The sequence below is a fragment of the Pseudophryne corroboree genome, chromosome 3, assembly GCF_028390025.1.
Source record: "Pseudophryne corroboree isolate aPseCor3 chromosome 3, aPseCor3.hap2, whole genome shotgun sequence".
Lineage (NCBI taxonomy): Eukaryota > Metazoa > Chordata > Amphibia > Anura > Myobatrachidae > Pseudophryne > Pseudophryne corroboree.
This window is the reverse complement of record NC_086446.1, coordinates 756,841,063-756,865,727: the sequence shown is the minus strand read 5'-3', so window position 1 is coordinate 756,865,727 and position 24,665 is coordinate 756,841,063. Positions and strand designations below refer to the sequence as shown.

The window sequence follows — 24,665 nt, the reverse complement described above, 5'->3', positions numbered from 1 at the left end:
TTGTGCAATGATGCACTGATTTTAGGAGGTTCCTGACTAGCTCGGATAACTCCCTGGCTTTCTCTTCCGGGAGAAACACCTTTTTCTGGACTGTGTCCAGAATCATCCCTAGGCACAGCAGACTTGTCGTCGGGATCAGCTGCGATTTTGGAATATTTAGAATCCACCCGTGCTGTTGTAGCAGTATCCGAGATAGTGCTACTCCGACCTCCAACTGTTCCCTGGACTTTGCCCTTATCAGGAGATCGTCCAAGTAAGGGATAATTAAGACGCCTTTTCTTCGAAGAAGAATCATCATTTCGGCCATTACCTTGGTAAAGACCCGGGGTGCCGTGGACAATCCAAACGGCAGCGTCTGAAACTGATAGTGACAGTTCTGTACCACGAACCTGAGGTACCCTTAGTGAGAAGGGCAAATTTTGGACATGGAGGTAAGCATCCCTGATGTCTCGGGACACTATATAGTCCCCTTCTTCCTGGTTCGTTATCACTGCTCTGAGTGACTCCATCTTGATTTGAACCTTTGTAAGTGTTCAAATTTTTTTAGATTTAGAATAGGTCTCACCTAGCCTTCTGGCTTCAGTACCACAATATAATGTGGAATAATACCCCTTTTCTTGTTGTAGGAGGGGTAATTTGATTATCACCTGCTGGGAATACAGCTTGTGAATTGTTTCCCATACTGCCTCCTTGTCGGAGGGAGACCTTGGTAAACCAGACTTCAGGAGCCTGCGAAGGGGAAACGTCTCGACATTCCAATCTGTACCCCTGGGATACTACATGTAGGATCCAGGGGTCCTGTACGGTCCCAGCGTCATGCTGAGAGCTTGGCAGAAGCGGTGGAACGCTTCTGTTCCTGGGAATGGGCTGCCTGCTGCAGTCTTCTTCCCTTTCCTCTATCCCTGGGCAGATATGACTCTTATAGGGACGAAAGGACTGAGGCTGAAAAGACGGTGTCTTTTTCTGCAGAGATGTGACTTAGGGTAAAAAACGGTGGATTTTCCAGCAGTTGCCGTGGCCACCAGGTCCGATGGACCGACCCCAAATAACTCCTCTTCCTTTATACGGCAATACACCTTTGTGCCGTTTGGAATCTGCATCACCTGACCACTGTCGTGTCCATAAACATCTTCTGGCAGATATGGACATCGCACTTACTCTTGATGCCAGAGTGCAAATATCCCTCTGTGCATCTCGCATATATAGAAAATGCATCCTTTAAATGCTCTATAGTCAATAAAATACTGTCCCTGTCAAGGGTATCAATATTTTTAGTCAGGGAATCCGACCAAGCCACCCCAGCTCTGCACATCCAGGCTGAGGCGATCGCTGGTCGCAGTATAACACCAGTATGTGTGTATATACTTTTTATGATATTTTCCAGCCTCCTGTCAGCTGGCTCCTTGAGGACGGCCCTATCTATAGACGGTACCGCCACTTGTTTTGATAAGCGTGTGAGCGCCTTATCCACCCTAAGGGGTGTTTCCCAACGCGCCCTAGCTTCTGGCGGGAAAGGGTATACCGCCCATAATTTTCTATCGGGGGGAACCCACGCATCATCACACACTTCATTTAATTTATCTGATTCAGGAAAAACTACGGTAGTTTTTTCACATCCCACATAATACCCTCTTTTGTGGTACTTGTAGTATCAGAAATATGTAACACCTCCTTCATTGCCCTTAACGTGTGGCCCTAATAAGGAATACGTTTGTTTATTCACCGTCGACACTGGATTCAGTGTCCGTGTCTGTGTCGACCGACTAAAGTAAACGGGCGTTTTAAAACCCCTGACGGTGTTTCTGAGACGTCTGGACCGGTACTAATTGTTTGTCGGCCGTCTCATGTCGTCAACCGACCTTGCAGCGTGTTGACATTATCACGTAATTCCCTAAATAAGCCATCCATTCCGGTGTCGACTCCCTAGAGAGTGACATCACCATTACAGGCAATTGCTCCGCCTCCTCACCAACATCGTCCTCATACATGTCGACACACACGTACCGACACACAGCACACACACAGGGAATGCTCTGATAGAGGACAGGACCCACTAGCCCTTTGGAGAGACAGAGGGAGAGTTTGCCAGCACACACCAAAAACGCTATAATTATATAGGGACAACCTTATATAAGTGTTTTCCCTTATAGCATCTTTTATATATTTCTAACGCCAAATTAGTGCCCCCCCTCTCTGTTTTAACCCTGTTTCTGTAGTGCAGTGCAGGGGAGAGCCTGGGAGCCTTCCCTCCAGCCTTTCTGTGAGGGAAAATGGCGCTGTGTGCTGAGGAGATAGGCCCCGCCCCTTTTTCGGCGGGCTCGTCTCCCGCTCTTTAATGGATTCTGGCAGGGGTTAAATATCTCCATATAGCCCCCGGAGGCTATATGTGAGGTATTTTTAGCCAAAAAAGGTTTTCATTTGCCTCCCAGGGCGCCCCCCTCCCAGCGCCCTGCACCCTCAGTGACTGCCGTGTGAAGTGTGCTGAGAGGAAATGGCGCACAGCTGCAGTGCTGTGCGCTACCTTAAGAAGACTGAGGAGTCTTCTGCCGCCGATTCTGGACCTCTTCTCGTTTCAGCATCTGCAAGGGGGCCGGCGGCGAGGCTCCGGTGACCATCCAGGCTGTACCTGTGATCGTCCCTCTGGAGCTAATGTCCAGTAGCCAAAGAAGCCAATCCATCCTGCACGCAGGTGAGTTCACTTCTTCTCCCCTAAGTCCCTCGTTGCAGTGATCCTGTTGCCAGCAGGACTCACTGTAAAATAAAAAACCTAAGCTAAACTTTTCTAAGCAGCTCTTTAGGAGAGCCACCTAGATTGCACCCTTCTCGGCCGGGCACAAAAATCTAACTGAGGCATGGAGGAGGGTCATAGGGGGAGGAGCCAGTGCACACCACCTGATCCTAAAGCTTTACTTTTTGTGCCCTGTCTCCTGCGGAGCCGCTATTCCCCATGGTCCTTTCAGGAACCCCAGCATCCACTAGGACGATAGAGAAATGGGGATATCTGCCTGCCGCACTTTGTAAAATGGGGGCACCTGCCTGCATACTGTGTAAAATGGGGATATCTGCCTGCGTACTGTGTAATATGGGGGCCCCTGCCTGCCGTGCTGTGTAAAATGGGGGCACGTGCCTGCCTCGCTGTGTAAAATGGGGATATCTGCCTGCCGTACTGTGTAATATGGGGGCACCTGCCTGCCGTGCTGTGTAAAATGGGGGCACGTGCCTGCCTCGCTGTGTAAAATGGGGATATCTGCCTGCCGTACTGTGTAAAATGGGGATACCTGCCTGCCGCACTTTGTAAAATGGGGGCACCTGCCTGCGTACTGTGTAAAATGGGGGCACCTGCCTGCATACTGTGTAAAATGGGGATATCTGCCTACCGTACTGTGCAAAAATGGGGATACCTGCCTGCCGCATTGTGTAAAATGGGGATACCTGCCTGCCGCACTTTGTAAAATGGGGACACCTGCCTGCCGCGCTGTGTAAAATGGGGACACCTGCCTGCCTGCCGCGCTGTGTAAAATGGGGACACTTGCCTGCTATAATGTGTAAAATGGGGACTTTTTTTATTTTTATTTTTTCCCCCCTGTGGTGGGCGTGATATCATCAGATGAGACCACGCCCACTTTAATGAGACCACACCCACTTTAATCAGGCCACACACCCTTGTCGGGAGCACACGCTTTTTCTTTTTATAGCTATATGGGGGCCCGCAATTTTTTTTTATAGCAATGGGGGGGGGCGCATTTTGAAATCTCGCACTGGGAGCCAAATTGTCTAGAAACAGCCCTGACAGCAACAGTCAGTGTGACATTCAGGGCTATCCAATTGTAGGCAAAATTCAGAAAAACCTTGTGGCGCAGGTTTTTTTTAACTTTCAATTGCTGAGAATGATCACAGCTTTTTTTCTTGCTAACCCGGAGCAGGTCTAAAAAAAAGTTTTTTTTTAAAATAAAAAAACCTCTATTTTGATGTAAAAATTATGGGAAACACTTCAGAACTCCTTGGACTATTGACTATTTAGACAATTGGAGGTGTTCAATTAGCCTAATTGGTCCAATAATTACATGTCATTATTGGGTTGATAATAAAAATAAGAATTTACTCACCGGTAATTCTATTTCTCGGAGTCCGTAGTGGATGCTGGGTACTCCGTAAGGACCATGGGGAATAGACGGGCTCCGCAGGAGACTGGGCACTCTTAAAAGAAAGATTAGGTACTATATCTGGTGTGCACTGGCTCCTCCCTCTATGCCCCTCCTCCAGACCTCAGTTAGAATCTGTGCCCGGAAGAGCTGACATTACTAGGAAAGGATTTGGAATCCAGTGTAAGACTCATACCAGCCACACCAATCACACTGTACAACTTGTGATAACTATACCCAGTTAACAGTATGAACAACAAATGAGCCTCATTAACAGATGGCTCATAACAAAACCCTTTAGTTAAGCAATAACTATATACACGTATTGCAGAGAGTCCGCACTTGGGACGGGCTCCCAGCATCCACTACGGACTACGAGAAATAGAATTACCGGTGAGTAAATTCTTATTTTCTCTGACGTCCTAGTGGATGCTGGGTACTCCGTAAGGACCATGGGGATTATACCAAAGCTCCCAAACGGGCGGGAGAGTGCGGATGACTCTGCAGCACCGAATGAGCAAACTCAAGGTCCTCCTCAGCCAGGGTATCAAACTTGTAGAATTTTGCAAATGTGTTTGAACCCGACCAAGTAGCAGCTCGGCAAAGTTGTAAAGCCGAGACCCCTCGGGCAGCCGCCCAAGAAGAGCCCACCTTCCTCGTGGAATGGGCTTTTACTGATTTAGGATGCGGCAGTCCAGCCGCAGAATGTGCAAGTTGAATCGTGCTACAGATCCAGCGAGCAATAGTCTGCTTTGAAGCAGGAGCACCCAGCTTGTTGGGTGCATGCAGGATAAATAGCGAGTCAGTTTTTCTGACTCCAGCTGTCCTGGAAACATAGATTTTTAGGGCCCGGACTACGTCCAGCAACTTGGAATCCTCCAAGTCCCGAGTAGCCGCAGGCACCACAATAGGTTGGTTCAAATGAAAAGCTGATACCACCTTTGGGAGAAATTGGGGACGAGTCCTCAATTCTGCCCTGTCCATATGGAAAATCAGATATGGGCTTTTACATGACAAAGCTGCCAATTCTGACACACGCCTGGCCGAAGCCAAGGCCAACAGCATGACCACTTTCCACGGGAGATATTTTAGCTCCACGGTTTTAAGTGGCTCAAACCAATGTGATTTTAGGAAATCCAACACAACATTGAGATCCCAAGGTGCCACTGGAGGCACAAAAGGGGGCTGAATATGCAGCACTCCCTTAACAAACGTCTGAACTTCAGGCAGTGAAGCCAGTTCTTTTTGAAAGAAAATAGACAGGGCCGAAATCTGGACTTTTATGCAACCCAATTTTAGGCCCATAGTCACCCCTGACTGTAGGAAGTGGAGAAATCGACCCAGCTGAAATTCCTCCGTTGGGGCCTTCCTGGCCTCACACCAAGCAACATATTTCCGCCATATGCGGTGATAATGTTTTGCTGTCACATCCTTCCTAGCTTTTATCAGCGTAGGAATGACTTCATCAGGAATGCCCTTTTCCTTTAGGATCCGGCGTTCAACCGCCATGCCGTCAAACGCAGCCGCGGTAAGTCTTGGAACAGACAGGGCCTCTGCTGTAGCAGGTCCTGTCTGAGTGGCAGAGGCCATGGGTCCTCTGAGATCATTTCCTGAAGTTCTGGGTACCAAGTTCTTCTTGGCCAATCCGGAACAATGAGTATAGTTCTTACTCCCCTTTTTCTTATTATCCTCAGTACCTTGGGTATGAGAGGAAGAGGAGGGAACACATACACCGACTGGTACACCCACGGTGTCACTAGAGCGTCCACAACTATCGCCTGAGGGTTCCTTGACCTGGCGCAATATCTTTTTAGCTTTTTGTTGAGGCGGGACGCCATCATGTCCACCTGTGGCCGTTCCCTGCGATTTACAATCAGCTTGAAGACTTCTGGATGAAGTCCCCACTCTCCCGGGTGGAGGTCGTGTCTGCTGAGGAAGTCTGCTTCCCAGTTGTCCACTCCCGGAATGAACACTGCTGACAGTGCTAGCACGTGATTCTCCGCCCATCGAAGAATCCTTGTGGCTTCTGCCATTGCCATCCTGCTTCTTGTGCCGCCCTGTCGATTTACATGGGTGACTGCCGTGATGTTGTCTGACTGAATCAGAACTGGTTGGTTTTGAAGCAGGGGTTCTGCTTGACTCAGGGCGTTGTAAATGGCCCTTAGTTCCAGAATATTTATGTGTAGGGAAGATTCCTGACTCGACCATTGTCCTTGGAAGTTTCTTCCCTGGGTGACTGCCCCCCAACCTCGGAGGCTTGCATCCGTGGTCACCAGGACCCAGTCCTGTATGCCGAATCTGCGGCCTTCGAGCAGATGAGTATTCTGCAGTCACCACAGCAGACACACCCTGGCCAGGGTGATCAACCGATGCATCTGGAGATGCGATCCAGACCACTTGTCTAACAGATCCCACTGAAAGATCCTTGCATGGAACCTGCCAAAGGGAATTGCTTCGTAAGAAGCTACCATCTTTCCCAGGACTCGCGTGCAGTGATGCACCGACACCTGCTTTGGTTTCAGGAGGTTCCTGACCAGAGATGATAATTCCTGGGCCTTCTCCTCCGGGAGAAACACCTTCTTCTGTTCTGTGTCCAGAATCATGCCCAAGAACAGCAGACGCGTCGCAGGAATCAGCTGTGACTTTTGGATATTCAGAATCCAGCCGTGCTGATGCAGCACTTCCTGAGATAGTGCTACGCTGACTAGCAACTGCTCTTTGGACCTCGCCTTTATAAGGAGATCGTCCAAGTACGGGATCATTATTACTCCCTTCTTTCAGAGGAGCATCATCATTTCGGCCATTACCTTGGTAAAAACCCGCGGTGCCGTGGACAGAGCAAACGGCAACGTCTGGAATTGGTAATGACAATCCTATACCACAAACCTGAGGTACTCCTGGTGGGGTGGATAAATGGGGACATGCAGGTAAGCATCCTTGATGTCCAATGACACCATAAAATCCCCCTCTTCCAGGCTTGCAATAACCGCCCTGAGCGATTCCATCTTGAACTTGAACTTTTTTATATAAATGTTCAAGGATTTCAAATTTAGAATGGGTCTCACCTAACCGTCCGGTTTCGGTACCACAAACATTGTGGAATAGTAACCCCGTCCCTGTTGAAGGAGGGGTACCTTGATTATCACCTGCTTAAGATACAGCTTGTGAATTGCCGCCAGTACTACCTCCCTTTCTCTGAGAGCAGCAGGCAAGGCTGATCTGAGGTAACGGCGAGGGGGAGTCGCCTCGAACTCTAGCTTGTATTCCCGTGATACTACTTGCAGAACCCAGGGATCCACCTGTGAGCGAACCCACTGGTCGCTGAAGTTCCGGAGATGCGCAACCACCGCACCTGGCTCCGCCTGTGGAGCCCCAGCGTCATGCGGTGGACTTAGAGGAAGCGGGGGAGGATTTTTGATCCTGGGAACTGGCTGTCTGGTGCAGCTTTTTCCCTCTTCCCTTGCCTCTGGGCAGAAAAGAAGCGCCTTTGACCCGCTTGCCTTTCTGGGGCAGAAAGGACTGTACCTGATAATACGGTGCTTTCTTAGGCTGTGAGGGAACCTGAGGTAAAAATGTCGACTTCCCAGCTGTTGCTGTGGAAACGAGGTCCGAGAGACCATCCCCAAACAATTCCTCACCCTTGTAAGGCAAAACCTCCATGTGCCTTTTAGAATCCGCATCACCTGTCCACTGCCGAGTCCATAATACTCTCCTGGCAGAAATGGACATTGCATTAATTCTAGATGCCAGCCGGCAAATATCCCTCTGTGCATCTCTCATATATAAGACGACGTCTTTAATATGCTCTATGGTTAGCAAAATCGTATCCCTGTCGAGGGTATCAATATTTTCTGACAGGGTATCGGACCAAGCTGCTGCAGCACTACACATCCAAGCTGAAGCAATTGCAGGTCTCAGTATAGTACCTGAGTGTGTATATACAGACTTCAGGATAGCCTCCTGCTTTCTATCCGCAGGCTCCTTTAAGGCGGCCGTATCCTGAGACGGCAGTGCCACCTTTTTTGACAAGCGTGTGAGCGCCTTATCCACCCTCGGGGATGTCTCCCAACGTAACCTGTCCTCTGGCGGGAAAGGGTACGCCATCAGTAACTTTTTAGAAATCACTAGTTTCTTATCGGTGGAAGCCCACGCTTCTTCACACACTTCATTCAACTCATCTGATGGGGGAAAAATCACTGGTTGCTTTTTCTCCCCAAACATAATACCCTTTTTAGTGGTACCTGGGTTAATGTCAGAAATGTGCAACACATTTTTCATTGCCGTAATCATGCAACGGATGGCCCTAGTGGAATGTACATTAGTCTGGTCCTCGTCGACACTGGAGTCAGACTCCGTGTCGACATCTGTGTCTGCCATCTGAGGTAGCGGGCGTTTTTGAGCCCCTGATGGCCTTTGAGACGCCTGGGCAGGCACTGGCTGAGAAGCCGGCTGTCCCACAGCTGTTATGTCATCGAACCTTTTATGCAAGGAGTTGACACTGTCGTGTAAAACCTTCCACATATCCACCCACTCTGGTGTCGACCCCGCAGGGGGTGACATCACACTTATCGGCACCTGCCCCACCTCCACATAAGCCTCATCAAACATGTCGACACAGCCATACCGACACACCGCACACACACAGGGAATGCTCTGACTGAGGACAGGACCCCACAAAGTCCTTTGGGGAGACAGAGAGTATGCCAGCACACACCACAGCGCTATATAACAGAGGGATATACACTATACACAAAGTGAATTTTCCCCCTATAGCTGCTTATATCACAATTTTGCGCCTAAATTTATGTGCCCCCCCCCCCTCTCTTTTTTACCCTTTCTGTAGTTGTATACTGCAGGGGAGAGCCTGGGGAGCGTCCTTCCAGCGGAGCTGTGAAGAGAAAATGGCGCTGGCTGTGCTGAGGAAGATAGCCCCGCCCCTTCAGCGGCAGGCTTCTCCCGCTTTTTATAATATTAATGGCGGGGGTTTTTGCACATATACAGTGTTATACACTGTATTATGTGCTGTTTTTGCCAGAAGGTATATTTATTGCAGCCCAGGGCGCCCCCCCCCAGCGCCCTGCACCCACCAGTGACGGGAGCGTGTGGTGTGCTGTGGGAGCAATGGCGCACAGCTGCAGTGCTGTGCGCTACCTTATTGAAGACCGGAGTCTTCAGCTGCCGATTTTCTCCGGTTTCTTCCGTCTTCTGGCTCTGCAAGGGGGGCGGCGACGCGGCTCTGGGAACGGACGATCGAGGTCGGGCCCTGTGTTCGATCCCTCTGGAGCTAATGGTGTCCAGTAGCCTAGAAGCACAAGCTAGCTGCAAGCAGGTAGGTTTGCTTCTCTCCCTTAAGTCCCACGTAGCAGTGAGTCTGTTGCCAGCAGATCTCACTGAAAATAAAAAACCTAACAAATACTTTCTTTCTAGGAAGCTCAGGAGAGCCCCTAGAGTACATCCAGCTCTGGCGAAGCACAGATTCTAACTGAGGTCTGGAGGAGGGGCATAGAGGGAGGAGCCAGTGCACACCAGATGTAGTACCTAATCTTTCTTTAAAGAGTGCCCAGTCTCCTGCGGAGCCCATCTATTCCCCATGGTCCTTACGGAGTACCCAGCATCCACTAGGACATCAGAGAAATAGGATTTTAATACCTACCGGTAAATCCTTTTCTCTTAGTCCGTAGAGGATGCTGGGGACACTTCAAGAACCATGGGGTATAGACGGGATCCGCAGGAGACATGGGCACTTTAAGACTTTAAAAGGGGTGTGAACTGGCTCCTCACTCTATGCCCCTCCTCCAGACTCCAGTTATAGGAACTGTGCCCAGGGAGACTGACATTTCGAGGAAAAAGGATTTATTTTGATTTAAACTAAGGTGAGATACATACCAGCTCACACCTCTAGCATGCCGTACAACATGGCATTTAACCCAACGCATGCAACGGCATGAATAACGACAGCAACAGGCTGACTATAAACGCAACACAACACGTGTGTAACCATAACCAATACCTGCAGATACAGTACACACTGGGACGGGCGCCCAGCATCCTCTACGGACTAAGAGAAAAGGATTTACCGGTAGGTATTAAAATCCTATTTTCTCCTACGTCCTAGAGGATGCTGGGGACACTTCAAGAACCATGGGGTTTATACCAGAGCTCAAGAACGGGCGGGAGAGTGCGGATGACTCTGCAGCACCGATTGACCAAACAAGAGGTCTTCCTTAGCCAGGGTATCAAACTTGTAAAACTTTGCAAAAGTGTTTGAACCCGACCAAGTAGCTGCTCGGCAAAGCTGTAATGCAGAGACCCCCCGGGCAGCCGCCCAGGATGAGCCCACCTTTCTGGTAGAATGGGCCTTCACTGATTTCGGTAACGGCAATCCAACGGTAGAATGAGCCTGCCGAATCGTATTACAGATCCAGCGTGCAATAGTCTGCTTGGAAGCAGGAGCCCCAATCTTGTTTGGATCATACAGGACAAACAGAGCCTCCGTTTTCCTAATCTGAGCCGTTCTGGCTACATACATTTTCAAAGCTCTGACCACATCTAGAGAATTCGATTCCTCTAAGGCGTCAGTAGCCACTGGCACCACAATAGGTTGGTTCATGTGAAACGATGACACCACTTTTGGCAGAAATTGCTGACAAGTTCTCAACTCCGCTCTATCTTCATGGAAGATCAAATAGGTGCTCTTGTGAGACAAAGCCGCCAAATCAGACACCCGCCTTACAGAGGCCATGGCCAACAGCATGATCACTTTCCAAGTGACGAATTCAACTCTACCTTCCGTAAAGGTTCAAACCAACAAGATTGCAGGAACTGCAACACCACGTTAAGATCCCATGGCGCCACCGGGGGCACAAAGGGAGGTAGGATGTGTATCACGCCTTTCACGAAAGTCTGAACTTCCGGAAGGGAAGCCCTCCTTGGTCAGTCTGGAATAATGAGGATTGCATGAACCCTTGTTCTTCTTATGATCTTTATCACTTTTGGAATGAGTGGAATCGGAGGGAACACATATACCTACTGAAACACCCACGGTGTCACTAGGGCGTCCACCGCTATTGCTTGAGGGTCCCTCGACCTGGAACAATATCTCTGAAGTTTCTTGTTGAGGCGAGACGCCATCATGTCTATTTGAGGAATTCCCCAACGACTTGTCACTTCTGCAAAGACCTCTTGATGAAGACCCCACTCTCCTGGATGGAGATCGTGTCTGCTGAGGAAGTCTGCTTCCCAGTTGTCCACACCTGGAATGAAGACCGCTGACAGAGCGCTTACATGCCTTTCCACCCAGCAGAGAACTTTTGTGGCTTCTGCCATTGCTGCTCTGCTCTTTGTTCCGCCCTGGCGGTTTACATACGCCACTGCTGTTATGTTGTCCGACTGAATCAAGACGGGCAGATCGCGAAGAAGATGTTCCGCTTGTAGAAGGCCGTTGTAAATGGCCCTTAATTCCAGAATGTTTGTGTGTAGACAAGCTTCCTGGCTTGATCATTTTCCCTGGAAATTTTCCCCTGTGTGACTGCACCCAAGCCTCGGAGACTCGCATCCGTGGTCACCAGGATCCAGTCCTGGATCCCGAATCTGCGTCCCTCTAGGAGGTGAGAGCTGTGCAGCCACCACAGGAGTGAGATTCTAGTCTTGGAAGACAGGATTATCTGTCGGTGCATGTGCAGATGGGATCCGGACCATTTGTCCAACAGGTCCCACTGAAAACTGTGATTTTGGCAAGTTTAGGAGCCAACCATGTTGTTGCAGAATTGTCAGGGAGAGCGTCATGCTCTGCAGTAATTGTTCCTTGGACCTCGCTTTTATCAGGAGATCGTCCAAGTACGGGATAATTGTGACTCCTTGCTTACGCAGCAGCACCATCATTTCCGCCATAACTTTGGTGAAAACTCTCGGAGCCGTGGACAGACCAAACGGCAACGTCTGAAATTGGTAATGACAATCCTGAACGGCAAACCTCAGGTAAGCCTGATGTGGAGGATATATGGGGACGTGTAAGTAGGCATCCTTTATGTCGACAGACACCATAAAGTCCCCTTCCTCCAGACTGGAGATCACTGCTCGGAGAGACTCCATCTTGAATTTGAATTTTCTTAGATAGAAATTGAGCGAATTTTAAGTTCAGAATTGGTCTGACCGAGCCGTCCAGCTTCGGGACCACGAACAGGCTCGAATAAAAGCCTTCTCCCTGTTGTGACGGGGGTACCGTGACAATGACTTGATTTTGACATTGCTTTTGTATAGCACCGCATACCACCTCCCTGTCCTGAAGAGAACTGGTAAGGCTGATTTGAAAAATCGTTGAGGGTACACGTCTTGAAATTCCAGCTTGCACCCTGGGACACTATTTCTAATACCCATGGGTCTAGGGCCGAACGAACCCAGAAATGACTGAAGAGTCGGAGACGCGCCCCCACTGGTGCGGACTCCCGCAGAGGAGTCCCAGTGTCATGTGGTGGATTTGGTAGAAGCCGGAGAGGACTTCTGCTCTTGGGAACCTGCCACAGCCAGTGACCTTTTTCCCTTTCCTCTTCCTCTAGAAGCAAGACCCTCGTCCTCTTTTGTATTTATTGGACCGAAAGGACTGCATCTGATGGTGGTGCGTTTTCTTTTGTTGTGCAGGAACATAAGGTAAAAAGGATGACTTAACCGCGGTAGCCGTAGATACCAGGTCAGCGAGACAGTCACCAAACAAGACACCACCTTTATACGGCAGAGACTCCATAGCCTTCTTAGAGTCAGCATCAGCATTCCATTGATGAATCCACAATGCTCTCCTAGCTGAGACTGCCATAGCATTGGCCCTTGATCCCCAAAAGGCCAATGTCCCTCGCAGCTTCCTAAAGGTAGGCTGCAGCATCCCTGACATGATCCAGTGACAAAAGAATGCTATCCCTATCCAGGGTATCTAACTCAGATGACAAGTTATCAGCCCACTTTTCAATAGTGCTACTCACCCACGCCGAAGCAACTGCAGGTCTGAGTAGCGTACCCGTAGTGACATAAATGGATTTCAATGTATTTTCCTGCTTACGATCCGCAGGTTCCTTTAGGGCTGCCGTGTCAGGCAAAGGAAGCGCCACCTTTTTGGACAGTCGTGATAGAGCTTTGTCCACAGTGGGGGGGTGACTCCCACTTTACCCTATCCCCAGAGGAAAACGGATATGCCACCGGAATTCTCTTGGGAATCTGAAATTTCTTGTCAGGATTTTCCCAAACCTTTTCAAAAAGAGCGTTCAGTTCATGAGAGGGAGGGAACGTTACCTCAGGTTTCTTTCCTTTAAACATACAGACCCTTGTATCAGGAACAGCAGGGTCCTCCGTGATATTTCACACGTCCTTTAACGCCACAATCATGTACTGAATGCTTTTAGCCAGTTTTGGATTTAATCTGGCATCACTATAGTCGACACTGGAGTCAGAGTCCGTGTTGGTATCTGTAATCTGGGTAAAAACGCTTTTGTGACCCCGAGGGGGTCTGTACTTGCGACAACACATCCTCCACGGATTTCTTCCATGCCTGGGTCTGAGACTCAGACTTATCCAATCTCTTATTTAATAGAGCAGAGGTTCTCAAACTCGGTCCTCGGGGGCCCACACAGTGCATGTTTTGCAGGTCTCCTCACAGAATCACAAGTGAAATAATTAGCTCCACCTGTGGACCTTTTAAAATGTGTCAGTGAGCAATTAATACACCTGTGCACCTGCTGGGTTACCTGCAAAACATGCACTGTGTGGGCCCACGAGGACCACGTTTGAGAACCTCTGTAATAGAGCCACATTCGCATTCAAAGCACTCAAAACATTTACCCAATCAGGCGTCGGCGGTGCCGACAGGGTCACTCCCACAGTCGTTTCTTTCCCTACTCCAGTCTCCTCCTGGGAAGAGCACTCAGCCTCAGACATGCAGACACACGTGTACAGACACCACAAACACACTGGGCATATAGGGGACAGACCCACAGTAAAGCCTGTCAGGGAAACAGAGGGAGTGTGCCAGCTCACAACCCAGCGCCTATCCCGGTTCTGAAACTTTTTATATAATGTCTCAGACCTGTTAGCGCTTTTATATCATTAATCCAGCACCAAATTAACTGTGCCCCCCGTTTTGCACCGTTACTTGATACAGCAGTGTTGAGGAAAGACCAGCGTCTCTGTGAAGAGATAATGGCGCAGATGAGAGCTGAGTGCTAAGCCACGCCCCCTTAATGGCACGCTTCAGCCCCGCTATTTTTTTTAAATTATTTAGACTGGCGAGGGGCCGGATTCAGTGCCTAGGCACTTAAATACCACATAGCCAGTCTCAAAATGAGGATTTTATGCTGCCCAGGGCACCGTCCGCCCCCCCCCCCCCCTGCACCCTGTAGTGCTGCTGTGTGTGTGGGAGCATGGCGCACAGCGCGGCCGCTGTGCGTTACCTCAAAGCCATCACTGAAGTCTTCTGATCATCTTCTACTCATCCGTCTTCTGACTTCTGGCTCTGTAAGGGGGGTGACGGCGGGCTCCGGGAACGAGCATCTAGGCGTACCTAGCGTTCCGACCCTCTGGAGCTAATGGTGTCCTGTAGCCTAAGAAGCAGAGCCTTGAAACTCACAGAAGTAGGTCTGCTTCTCTCCCCTCAGTCCCACGATGCAGAGAGCCTGTTGCCAGCAGGTCTCCCTGAAAATAATAAACCTAACAAAAGTATTTTTTCAGAGAAACTCAGGAGAGCTCCTCAGTGTGCATCCAGTCTCACTGGGCACAGATTCTAAACTGGAGTCTGGAGTAGGGGCATAGAGGGAGGAGCCAGTTCACACCCCTTTTAAATTCTTAAAGTGCCCATGTCTCCTGCGGATCCCGTCTATACCCCATGGTTCTTGAAGTGTCCCCAGCATCCTCTAGGACGTAGGAGAAATTAAGAGGCACTTGGAGTCTCCAGCTGATCTGTTTAGTTGAGCTACATTTGATATTAACTATTGTACATTTGTATTTATGCCTAGTACTGTAATAAATTCTGTTACACTTGGCTAAGATTTCACAGTTTCCATTCCTTTGAGATCATCCATTGGATATCTGGAAATATTTTCTTCTGAAGTCATGAATGGTCATGATTCAGAGACGCACGTGTTTTTATTTTTGGTACGGATCCAGCCATATTGTCACATTCCATTTGGCTAACATGGGTGATTTTTTGTGGCAATTTTCTGCATTAGTAGGCGCCTATTTGCTTTTGTTTTCTCAGTTGTAATACCCTTGCCCTCAATAAGGAGACACAACCAGGGCAGCTCCTCTGTACAGGAAGATTTGTACACTTTACCCCACGAGGGTCGGTATGAAATACTAGCGCCAGGGTTTACCATTTATGAACTACAACAAAACAAAACAAAAAACAGAAAGACAATGATTTTTTACTAGGTTTTATTAAAAAAAAACAAAGAAAAAAAAACTTACAGTCTACAAAAAGTGTGCAACCTATTTTAACATCAGAATAAATTTTGTATAGTGGAACCTAGCGAGACAGTCAGAGAAATGCACCAAGAACGCAGCCTGTGTGTTGGCTGATTGGCTAGAGGGTCTGATGCGCTCCAGATTTAACGCTTCAAAAGGGTTTTAACTCAAAATGCCAAAAGAAGGAGAATTGTTCTGTTAACCTCTCACTCCAAATGTAAGTGCAATACCAGTGCTCAGACAAGGAAAGCCTGTGACAGTTATAACTAGCAAACTTTGTAGAGAGCCATCAATGTAACTTATACTTAAAAAACAAACAAGAATAATAATAAAAAAAAATGCTTCCTTCATAAAAGGATATTTAGATTGTTGCAAGAGACCAATTTCAGTGTTTGTTGTACCCAAAGCCTCATGGTCGCTATAGCAGTATTTACCCACAATCCTGCTTCTCTCAAATCATATAAAGCCAAATAAATCAGAACTGTATAACGTTTTGCTACTGTAACGTCACTGTAAAGGACCACTAGCCTTGATCCCATTTGAAGACATTGACAGATGGTACTCGGAGTAGGAATCTGAGATGCTTTTTGGACAAGCAAATATATATATATATACATATATATATATATATATATATATATATATATATATATATATATATATATATATATATATATATATATAGAGTTTTGAAATTTTCTTAACAGCCCTTTATAGAAGGCAACACTTATTTTAGTGAGGTCGTTCCAGCATCTTACTACTGGACTGGGTAAAACAGGCTTAGGTCCTGCCAACCAACCCTAGAAGACTCCCATTTATACATTTCTAGCCAGCGATTCCAGCATTCTGTCTAGCTTAATGTAATGTGCTCACATGTGTCCGACTACAATGTCTTAGCGGTGGAATTGCCAGTTGAGCAATCACAGTAAAATAAAAACCTGTTTGGGAGGCGTATTAAGACGTATCTCTTGTGCAAAGTCTAACGCTTTCCCCTGACATGGTCCCAGAGGGGATTTAAATTTCTAAACGTAAGTATCACATTGACAAGATGTAGCGTTACAAAATATCAGGTGAAAAAAAGAGAATTCTGTCCATGTGTTACATGGCGGGTGGCCATGGCATATAATCCTGGCTTTGGTGAGCTGCCACCTCAATAGGAAACAAGATGGAAGATACGCCAGGATCTTTGAAAATAAAATATCTATTCAACAAATCAGGACTGGGAACAGATAATAGCGTTAATATTCACAAAAATAAAATTAGAGTATTTATCTCTAGAACGGCATATGTTTAGGCCATGACTGCGAAGGGGACTGGTCTGATGTATACATCAGATTTCCTTTCAGTAATCACAGTAACCAGCGTTCCAGTCTGTTCTGTCAGACTGAATATTACAAGTTCTGCTAGGGGAACGGTTACATACATTTTATCGGTGGCTGTATTTAGTAAGCTCTGTAAATCAAGTGTAGTGGTCCTTTAAAGGAAGCCGGGCTATGCCTCTTAAAGCAGCAAGGAGAGAGAAAAAAAGAACTAAAAAAAATCCAAGACCATCGTACAGCCAGGATATGTAAGGTATAACTGCATCATACAGCCAGGCTATGTAAGGTATAACTGCATCGTACAGCCAGGCTATGTAAGGTATAACTGCATCGTACAGCCAGGCTATGTAAGGTATAACTGCATCGTACAGCCAGGCTATGTAAGGTATAACTGCATCGTACAGCCAGGCTATGTAAGGTATAACTGCAGTGTTTTCTTGCTTCGGATTTGTGTGAGATTGGTTTCATGTTTAAGGATACGATCCATAAATTTGGACGACTTGCACTGCATTCCTAAATGGGTACAACAACAGCATAATAGCCCTTGGATGCAAAGTCCAGAGACGGCAAAGGGGTATGTATATACCAAACAATGCACAAACAGCCAGCTACATGCAAAATATACAGAAGAAACCCAGTGTAACGGCAGAATGAACAGTACAAAGTCAGGCCTATGCACACTGAAGCAAATTCACCTGCCAAAAGTAGTATTTCTTTCAAAGGAACTAAAAATACAAGCACCGATTTTTGTAGCCCAGAAAAGATTTTTTCCTATGGACTGAAAAACACAGGAAGGCCGAAAATAAAATTGGAAACATAAGGTTGGCCGTAATATATTGTGCTTTGGTTTTTTTTTTCACTGCACTGTTCTAGGGATAGGCTTTAGAGAATCATTGCCAATTAACCAGCATGTATCCTAGGTAGGAGGATTACAAAGTACTCTAGATAAGGCTTAGGGGGCCTATCTGTGGCTTTCCAGCTGTTGTGTAACCACAAGTCCCAGCTATGGCATTGTGAACCTTATGGTTCCCCATCGACTGGACAGCCGCAGAAGGCATACATCCGCTGTGTATTGCAGACTAGCGCATACTTCAAAAATGACAAAAAAACTAAAACGGTTTTCTTGCTGGCATCAGAAATTCAGTTACAACCAAAAGTCTTTGGCACATGCAAATGAAAAATGAAAGACTTTAGGGAGGAAATTACCTCGCTGAACATGGGTGGGAGGGTTGGGGATTCCAAAACCCATATTGAAACATGAAGACCGTCCACTGTTACCATATCATGATGAGCTGTATAAATCAGGAGTTAAAGCATTCTTTTTTTTCCCCCCACTTGAATATTTTTGAAGCCCATTATTTTAAGCTTTACATGCTTAATGAAAGCTTGTGTGAAGAAACTAAACATAAAATATACAAAAAAAACATGGTAAACATGGACTGTACATATAGAAACATTTACAGAAAGGTTGACTCCTATTGTTTGGAGGAGGCGCTCTACCTTATTATATGAATGAGCCTTAATGACCCCTAAGAAGTGCTATGCGTGTCTCCTTCTCTGGCTTAAAAAATTGGCCATACGGAGTGCCCCCCCACCCCAGCAGGGGAAAAACAAAATTCCTGAATGAGAGGTATCAGATCTGAAAACACTACAGAATGCTGAGAGAATGAGAAGGCGATGGAACATCAGTTACTTAAACCAAGTCTACATTGTACAAAAAAAACCAAAAAAAAAAAAACCAGGCGCATATCCTTCTATATTATTACTTGTAGCACGTTTCTCCACGGTAAGAGCCCATGCAAACGACCAATAGCATTGGAAATAAGCCTAAACGGTTGTCTTAAAAACTTGAGTTTGGGAATTTTTTTTTTCTTTCCTTATTTTGTCTGATCTTAATGTTGTAGTACAATATGCATAGCAAGGGTCCGGACAACCTGTTGGTAAACCTGCGGCCTTACGCCATAAGAAATATCAGAAACCGTTTTTGACAGCTTTTTTTTTTTTTGTTTGTTTGTTTTTATCTAGTAGAAAATATCTTCAAAGGGTTCTTCCGAGTATAATAATCTCCTTAGGGAATCCTTCCATTTTGGCAATTTCAAAGCAGCCTAGCTTGCTGTAAAAATCCAGGATCCTCTTATCGTCTGGTCTCACTTCGCAGAAAGCACCACGCGAGCCTGAGACATAGAAGCACAGAAAAGCAATCATGTATGTGGGAGATCTGATGGAACTATGTACAATAGGATAAGGCAGTGGTTCCCAAATGTGGGCCTCAAGGCACCCCAACAGTGCAGGATTTAGGGATGTCCCTGCTTGTGCACAGATGTTATATTCAGTCCAACTGAGGTACAAATTAAGTCACCTGTGCCTAGGCACGGACAGCTTTAAAATCTGGACCATTCTGGTGCCTTGAGGACCACGTTTGGAAACCACTGTGATAAGGAGTTATTGTAAGATAGTGGAAGAAAACCTTTAAATTCAAATCAATGGTTCCCAACTCAAGTCCCTCAAGCACCCCCCCCCCAACAGGTCATGTTTTCAGAATGTATGCCTGTAGAAACAGGTGGGATAATTACTGACCCAGCAAACCAAATCAACTCAAGATTTAAAAAAAAAAAAGCAAGAAAACCTGACCTGTTGGTGGTATTTGAGGACTGGAGCAGAGAACATTTGTTTTACAGTAGTAGAGTAGCTAAGAGGAAATTAACTAGTTAATGTGAGTAATGTACAGAACTAACAGCACTGTGCAAGTAATCAGATTTGCCGATGACCTAAAATACTGACCATTGGCTTTCAGAGAAGACAAGAGACATGCCATCATCCCTTTGGCTACACTTGGGTCAGTGACTTTCTTGTGAATGTCCACTTTTATTAAAGAGGGAAAATTAGCAAGGAATGTATCCGGTAAGATTTCTTGCTCCTCGTGAAAACTGAGCATTATTTTCTAAGGGAAAAAAAACCCACAAGTCAGACACTGAACAGTACAGTATATATAAAAACATTACTCGGAGAAAAACATGGTCACTATGCCTGTAAGATTCAGTTTTAACCACAACTGCCAATTTATGTTTTTCAAAAACTGCTTTGAAATTTTCATTTTTTAATGACTGAATTAGGTCAAGAACAAGTATTTAATCTTATCCAAAACACTTTATTTAAAAAAAAATACATTTAATATTTGTAAAGTAAAGGGTTTTTTGTTTTGTTTGTTTTTACACATCGAATCACCACCATTGGAACTTCAGAAACCATCACAACTTTGATTTCTCCATCCGAATAGCCGCCAGGTACACACAGGGGGGCTGTGGTGTGTGTGTTAATTTACATTTCCTGGGCAGCTGCTCCTCTGTGCAGCCGCCAGATGGGGGAATCCTGCTGTGCCAACTGATCAGCAGCGTTCGGCAGCACGGCAGACGCTGGAGGAGTGTGCACGGAGGCAGAGGGGTCAGAAGGTCCCTTTGTGATTGGTGGCTGCCAGAAGATTATCTTCCAGCAACCAGCCACTCTGCACCTGACTGGTTGCATCGTTTGCAACCAGATCAGATAATGCATTGATTGGTTTGGTCGCAAATGTTGTGACTGCGCCAGGCAAGTGGTTAATCCTCTTTATTATGTAGTTGTTAACGAACTGCCTTTTATCCTGAAGCCACTTCATACGTGTCTATTAAAGATAGCCATACCCAACATTGCTGGACCTCCCCCCATCCCCAGTCAGTGATTGGCTGAAAAACCAGGATACTTTGAGTGCTCAGGGTTTTTCCTATTGAAATTAATAAAAAATGAGCAGCGCGTCCGTTTTCTCGCAGCCACAGAGCATTTAGCCGCTAAGTTTAAAACAGCAATAATTTAAAGGACAAAACCAACCTTTCAATCTACAGGCTAAATTGCCCAAATGGCTGCAACTCGCAGGCCATTACATTTGGGTCCATGTGTATCTAATGTGGAGTACATGGAAATTACCCTAACAGCATGTAAAAGTTATGCGTTATCCCAGCAGTGTTCGATCAGGTCCAGAAAATCTGGCCTCCACAGCTAGAGATTGTACTAACAGCTCCGGGAAAACTGGACATGATAATAGCTGATGTTCCAGCTACTATAAGAAACATTCTCAAATCTTCTAGTATCCCTGAAGGTCACACTGGTTAAAAATTAGTAAAAGAAAACCTCCTCCCATTATATCTATCCTAAGAGCAGTATTCAATTAGCCGTGGTAATTTACCCACCTGGAGCTATCCAATTAGCCCCATAGTCGGCACTTATTGGAATTTTGTACAGCCAAATCCGCAAAAAGCATGCATATTTTTCCCAATCATGGACTCGAAAACGCATAGTCCTGCACTTATCGTGGATCACATTAAAATTTACATTTTTTTAGACTGAAAAAAAAAAAAAACAGGGCTAATTGAATAGCACAAAAAAAAAATGTTTTAGGGTCTAAATGGATACCCTCCTAAATAAGTATTCGAAAAGTACCTGTGCCAAAATTTGGAACTTTTACCAAATATTTTTACATCATTTTCTAATATATTACACTTAAAATAAAAATATATTTATTCCCATAATCCTATATACTTCAAAAATGACAACACACCATGAAGGGCTCAAAAATATTCCAGAAATGAAGTCACACAATGGTGAGCACATTGATTTGACAGCAGGCATAGAAACAATAGCTTGTATTCCTACAAGCGCTGGATATCACACGATTAACATAAGGACAATGGGGTTAGTACCTCTGCTGCAGAAAGCTCTTTGTCCGCTATGGGCTTGGTGTATTTCTCCTGCATGAAAGGAATCCAGGAATGTTTGCATTTTGTGAGATATGGAGTGACATCTACTGTGCCCACAGCGTAGCCACAAATCCCATCCTCGTCTTCCAATACAAAACAGTAGTCAAGGCTGTGAGACAGAAGCCCGCCGACAAGCCTGAATAAGGAAATAAAAAGATGTTGAGCTAAAGGTTAAAAAATACTGGGAACAGATCATTTAGTGCAGAATCCAATTAGCAGCGGTAATTTACTGCACTAAGAAAACGTGTAAGCCTCGGACTTTAGCGCACGGGGCTATTCAATTACAAACCCCTTTCCTTGCGCATTACCCCATAGAATCCAGGATACGTTTCCGTAGGCTATGGGTTAACAGCTTTTCGTACCCACAACCAACCAGGGCAGTTAACATGGATTTCTGTTCGAGTCTCCTAACACTAACTTCTGCCTGACCACGGTGTGCTCTGCCTTAGAACCGGCCGCTCCTTTAAAGGATTTAGTGGTAGCGCCCTGCACTTCTTTCCTACAAAAGCAGTCCAATTTCAAGAAGGCTGAGCGGCACTCCCAGCTCCAAAATGCATGTATGCGAGGCGTTATCCTTAATTGAAAGCCTGTTTGAAACGACCACCTTTATCAGAGAGAAATGTTCAGCATTGGAGAACCTAGTGCATCATAAAAAGTATAACCAACTTCTCCCATGATCCTTTAGATTCTCGTTATTTTCAGTGGTACTTCAAGTCAGATAGTGGGACCAACAGGTTGAATAGTTCAAGTATGGGAGGAAATATGAACCATCTATTCCATTAAAATTCGTTTTTGGAAAGCTGGAGGGCGATACAGACAGGGGGTTACATTTCACCCTAGTAGGCAGAACCTTGTCCTCCTTCTATGCCTATGAAGACGAGAAAAGGAGCAGAGTAAAATAGATACAAGGTGTTCCCGGAAGAGTTTGTCTGTATCAGCTTTAAAGACAGAGTAATTACTGAAATGCTTTCTCCCTCAGTTGTGTGGTGGAGCTGGCAGGCACCATGAGAGGTCAGAGCCAAGCCTTTTAGACAGGTTCTCCTGGAAGAAAAAAACAGCGCCATATTGCATCTTCTTCAGTGGAAATCTCGGTTTCGCACACCAGGCTTTCCAAACACTGCTGTCCTATACAGTACATGCAAAAACCATGACCCGGCAGCATGATCCCAAGTACCAGGTCAGCAAGGCCTTTACGTTACATAATTATGGCTACAAGAGCCACAGTACCAAAGCCTGTCACAAGGAGGAGCTATTAGATAAGGTCCAGCTGAAGGGATACTGATGCTGACAGATTAGTACATAGAAGGACTGTGGTGAACAATGCCTTCACCCAGTGTCTGACCCAATGTATAATCCAAGGAATCAGTGGCGTCATGGTGGGGTGGGGGGGGGCGAGGGGAATGAATTAGATCAAAGGCCAGCAAGTTGATGAAACAATGCTGAAAGATACATTTCTAGATTAGTACACGGACCCTAAAACCTGTGGACTGTTGCGAAAACTCGAGAAGTCCACTCCCCCCCCAATTCCTCCACGTCAGAATCTAGGTCACGGAGTTACTTGGAGAGAGGCCTTAAGGCCCCGGAAGCTCCAAATGTCTCTACCTAACAGCTCAGCCAGTGAGCGTCTCAGGAGTGCAGGGGCCAGACAGACAATGGGCCTTATGTCGCAGCATCCGAGTTGCAGCATGGGTGTGACTCCGGTGAGTTAATCTGTATTTTTAAAGCAGCAATATTTAAAAAAGACAAAACAAACATTTACTGCTACTTTAAAAATTACTAACGACCCTGACTGAATCACACCCCTGCCTGCACCCCATAGGCTATGACATAAAGCCCATTGTCTGTCTGGCCCCTGGGTCTCCTGAGAAGCTCAAACATTCCAGGGCCCTGCACAATCATAACCCATGGTCTACAACCACCTAACTGGCGAGGAAGAAATTCAGTTTAGAACGGACCATCCAATCAGGCATGAATATCCTTACAAAGAATTAAGGTTCAAAAAGGGTTGAGATTGCCTAGAGCAGGGGTCTTCAACCTTTAAGACAGTGTGGGCCACATAAAAAAATGAAACGAAGCCGAGGGCCACTAAGCTATACTGCGGTATTTAGAATCTAAATTTTAATTTATGATTGTAATGAGACCTTTTCTAGACTCATAAGACCATAAAAAAGACTTCAAAAGATAATTATTGTAATTTAATGAATGAAACATGGTCTACTTTACCTTTGTTATTATAATAAGTTCATATCAGTGGGAAACTTGGCATTGTTTTTGCTTGGCCAGCTTGTCGATGTTGGCATCAATGTTAGAAGTCGCTATGCGCAGAGTATTCTCAAGATGTTGGTCTGTAAGCACTGAACTGGACTCATACGGCAGTATCACTGGACTGGTGGGTATAATGTGGGCATGCTTTCACAATATTGCTGCTGTCTGTCTGTGATGGGGGGAGGGAGGGTATGATAGCGCCTATGTCAAGACATAGGTGCTATCATACCCTCCCTCCTCCCCATCACAGACAGACAGCAGCATTGTCAAAGCATGCTCCCTGCCATCTCTGCTCTTAATACTTAATACACCCCCTGCTGGGTCCCCCGCCACGCCCCCTGCCCTCAATACTAATTTATTCACTGCCATGCTCAGGCTGCCGCACCCCCGTCCCCGCCGCTCCCGCACGCCGGGTTCCTGCACTGCCCCCTGCCCTCAACACTTATACACTTTTATTCTCCTGCCGCAGCCCCCCCCCCCCCCCCCCCCCCGCGCCGGGTCCCCGCCGCACACAGCCATGCTCAGGCTGCATACATGCTGCCGCACCCCCTCCGCTCCCGCCCGCCGGGTTCCCGCACTGCCCCCTGCTCTCAATGGTAACTTGCCGCACCCCCCCCAGCCGGGTCCCCGCCGCTCTCACCCACCTATTCAACACTGCAGGCGGAGGGAGACACAGGGAGGGAGACACAGTAAGGGTGACCAGACCACTG

General features: G+C 46.6%; 1 protein-coding gene across 1 annotated transcript in view; it reads right to left on the bottom strand.

Moving 5' to 3' along the window:
• Positions 1–15,537: 15,537 nt before the first annotated feature.
• The window catches only part of OGA (O-GlcNAcase), a 126,383-nt gene continuing 117,255 nt past the window's right edge, over positions 15,538–24,665 (bottom strand). Inside the window, exons 14-16 of the mRNA XM_063962385.1 lie at positions 21,634–21,826; positions 19,685–19,844; positions 15,538–19,077 (exon numbers count right to left, since the gene is read on the bottom strand). Coding sequence (XP_063818455.1) covers positions 18,941–19,077; positions 19,685–19,844; positions 21,634–21,826 — 490 coding nt within the window. The 3' untranslated portion in view covers positions 15,538–18,940. The remainder of the gene's footprint in view (positions 19,078–19,684; positions 19,845–21,633; positions 21,827–24,665) is intronic.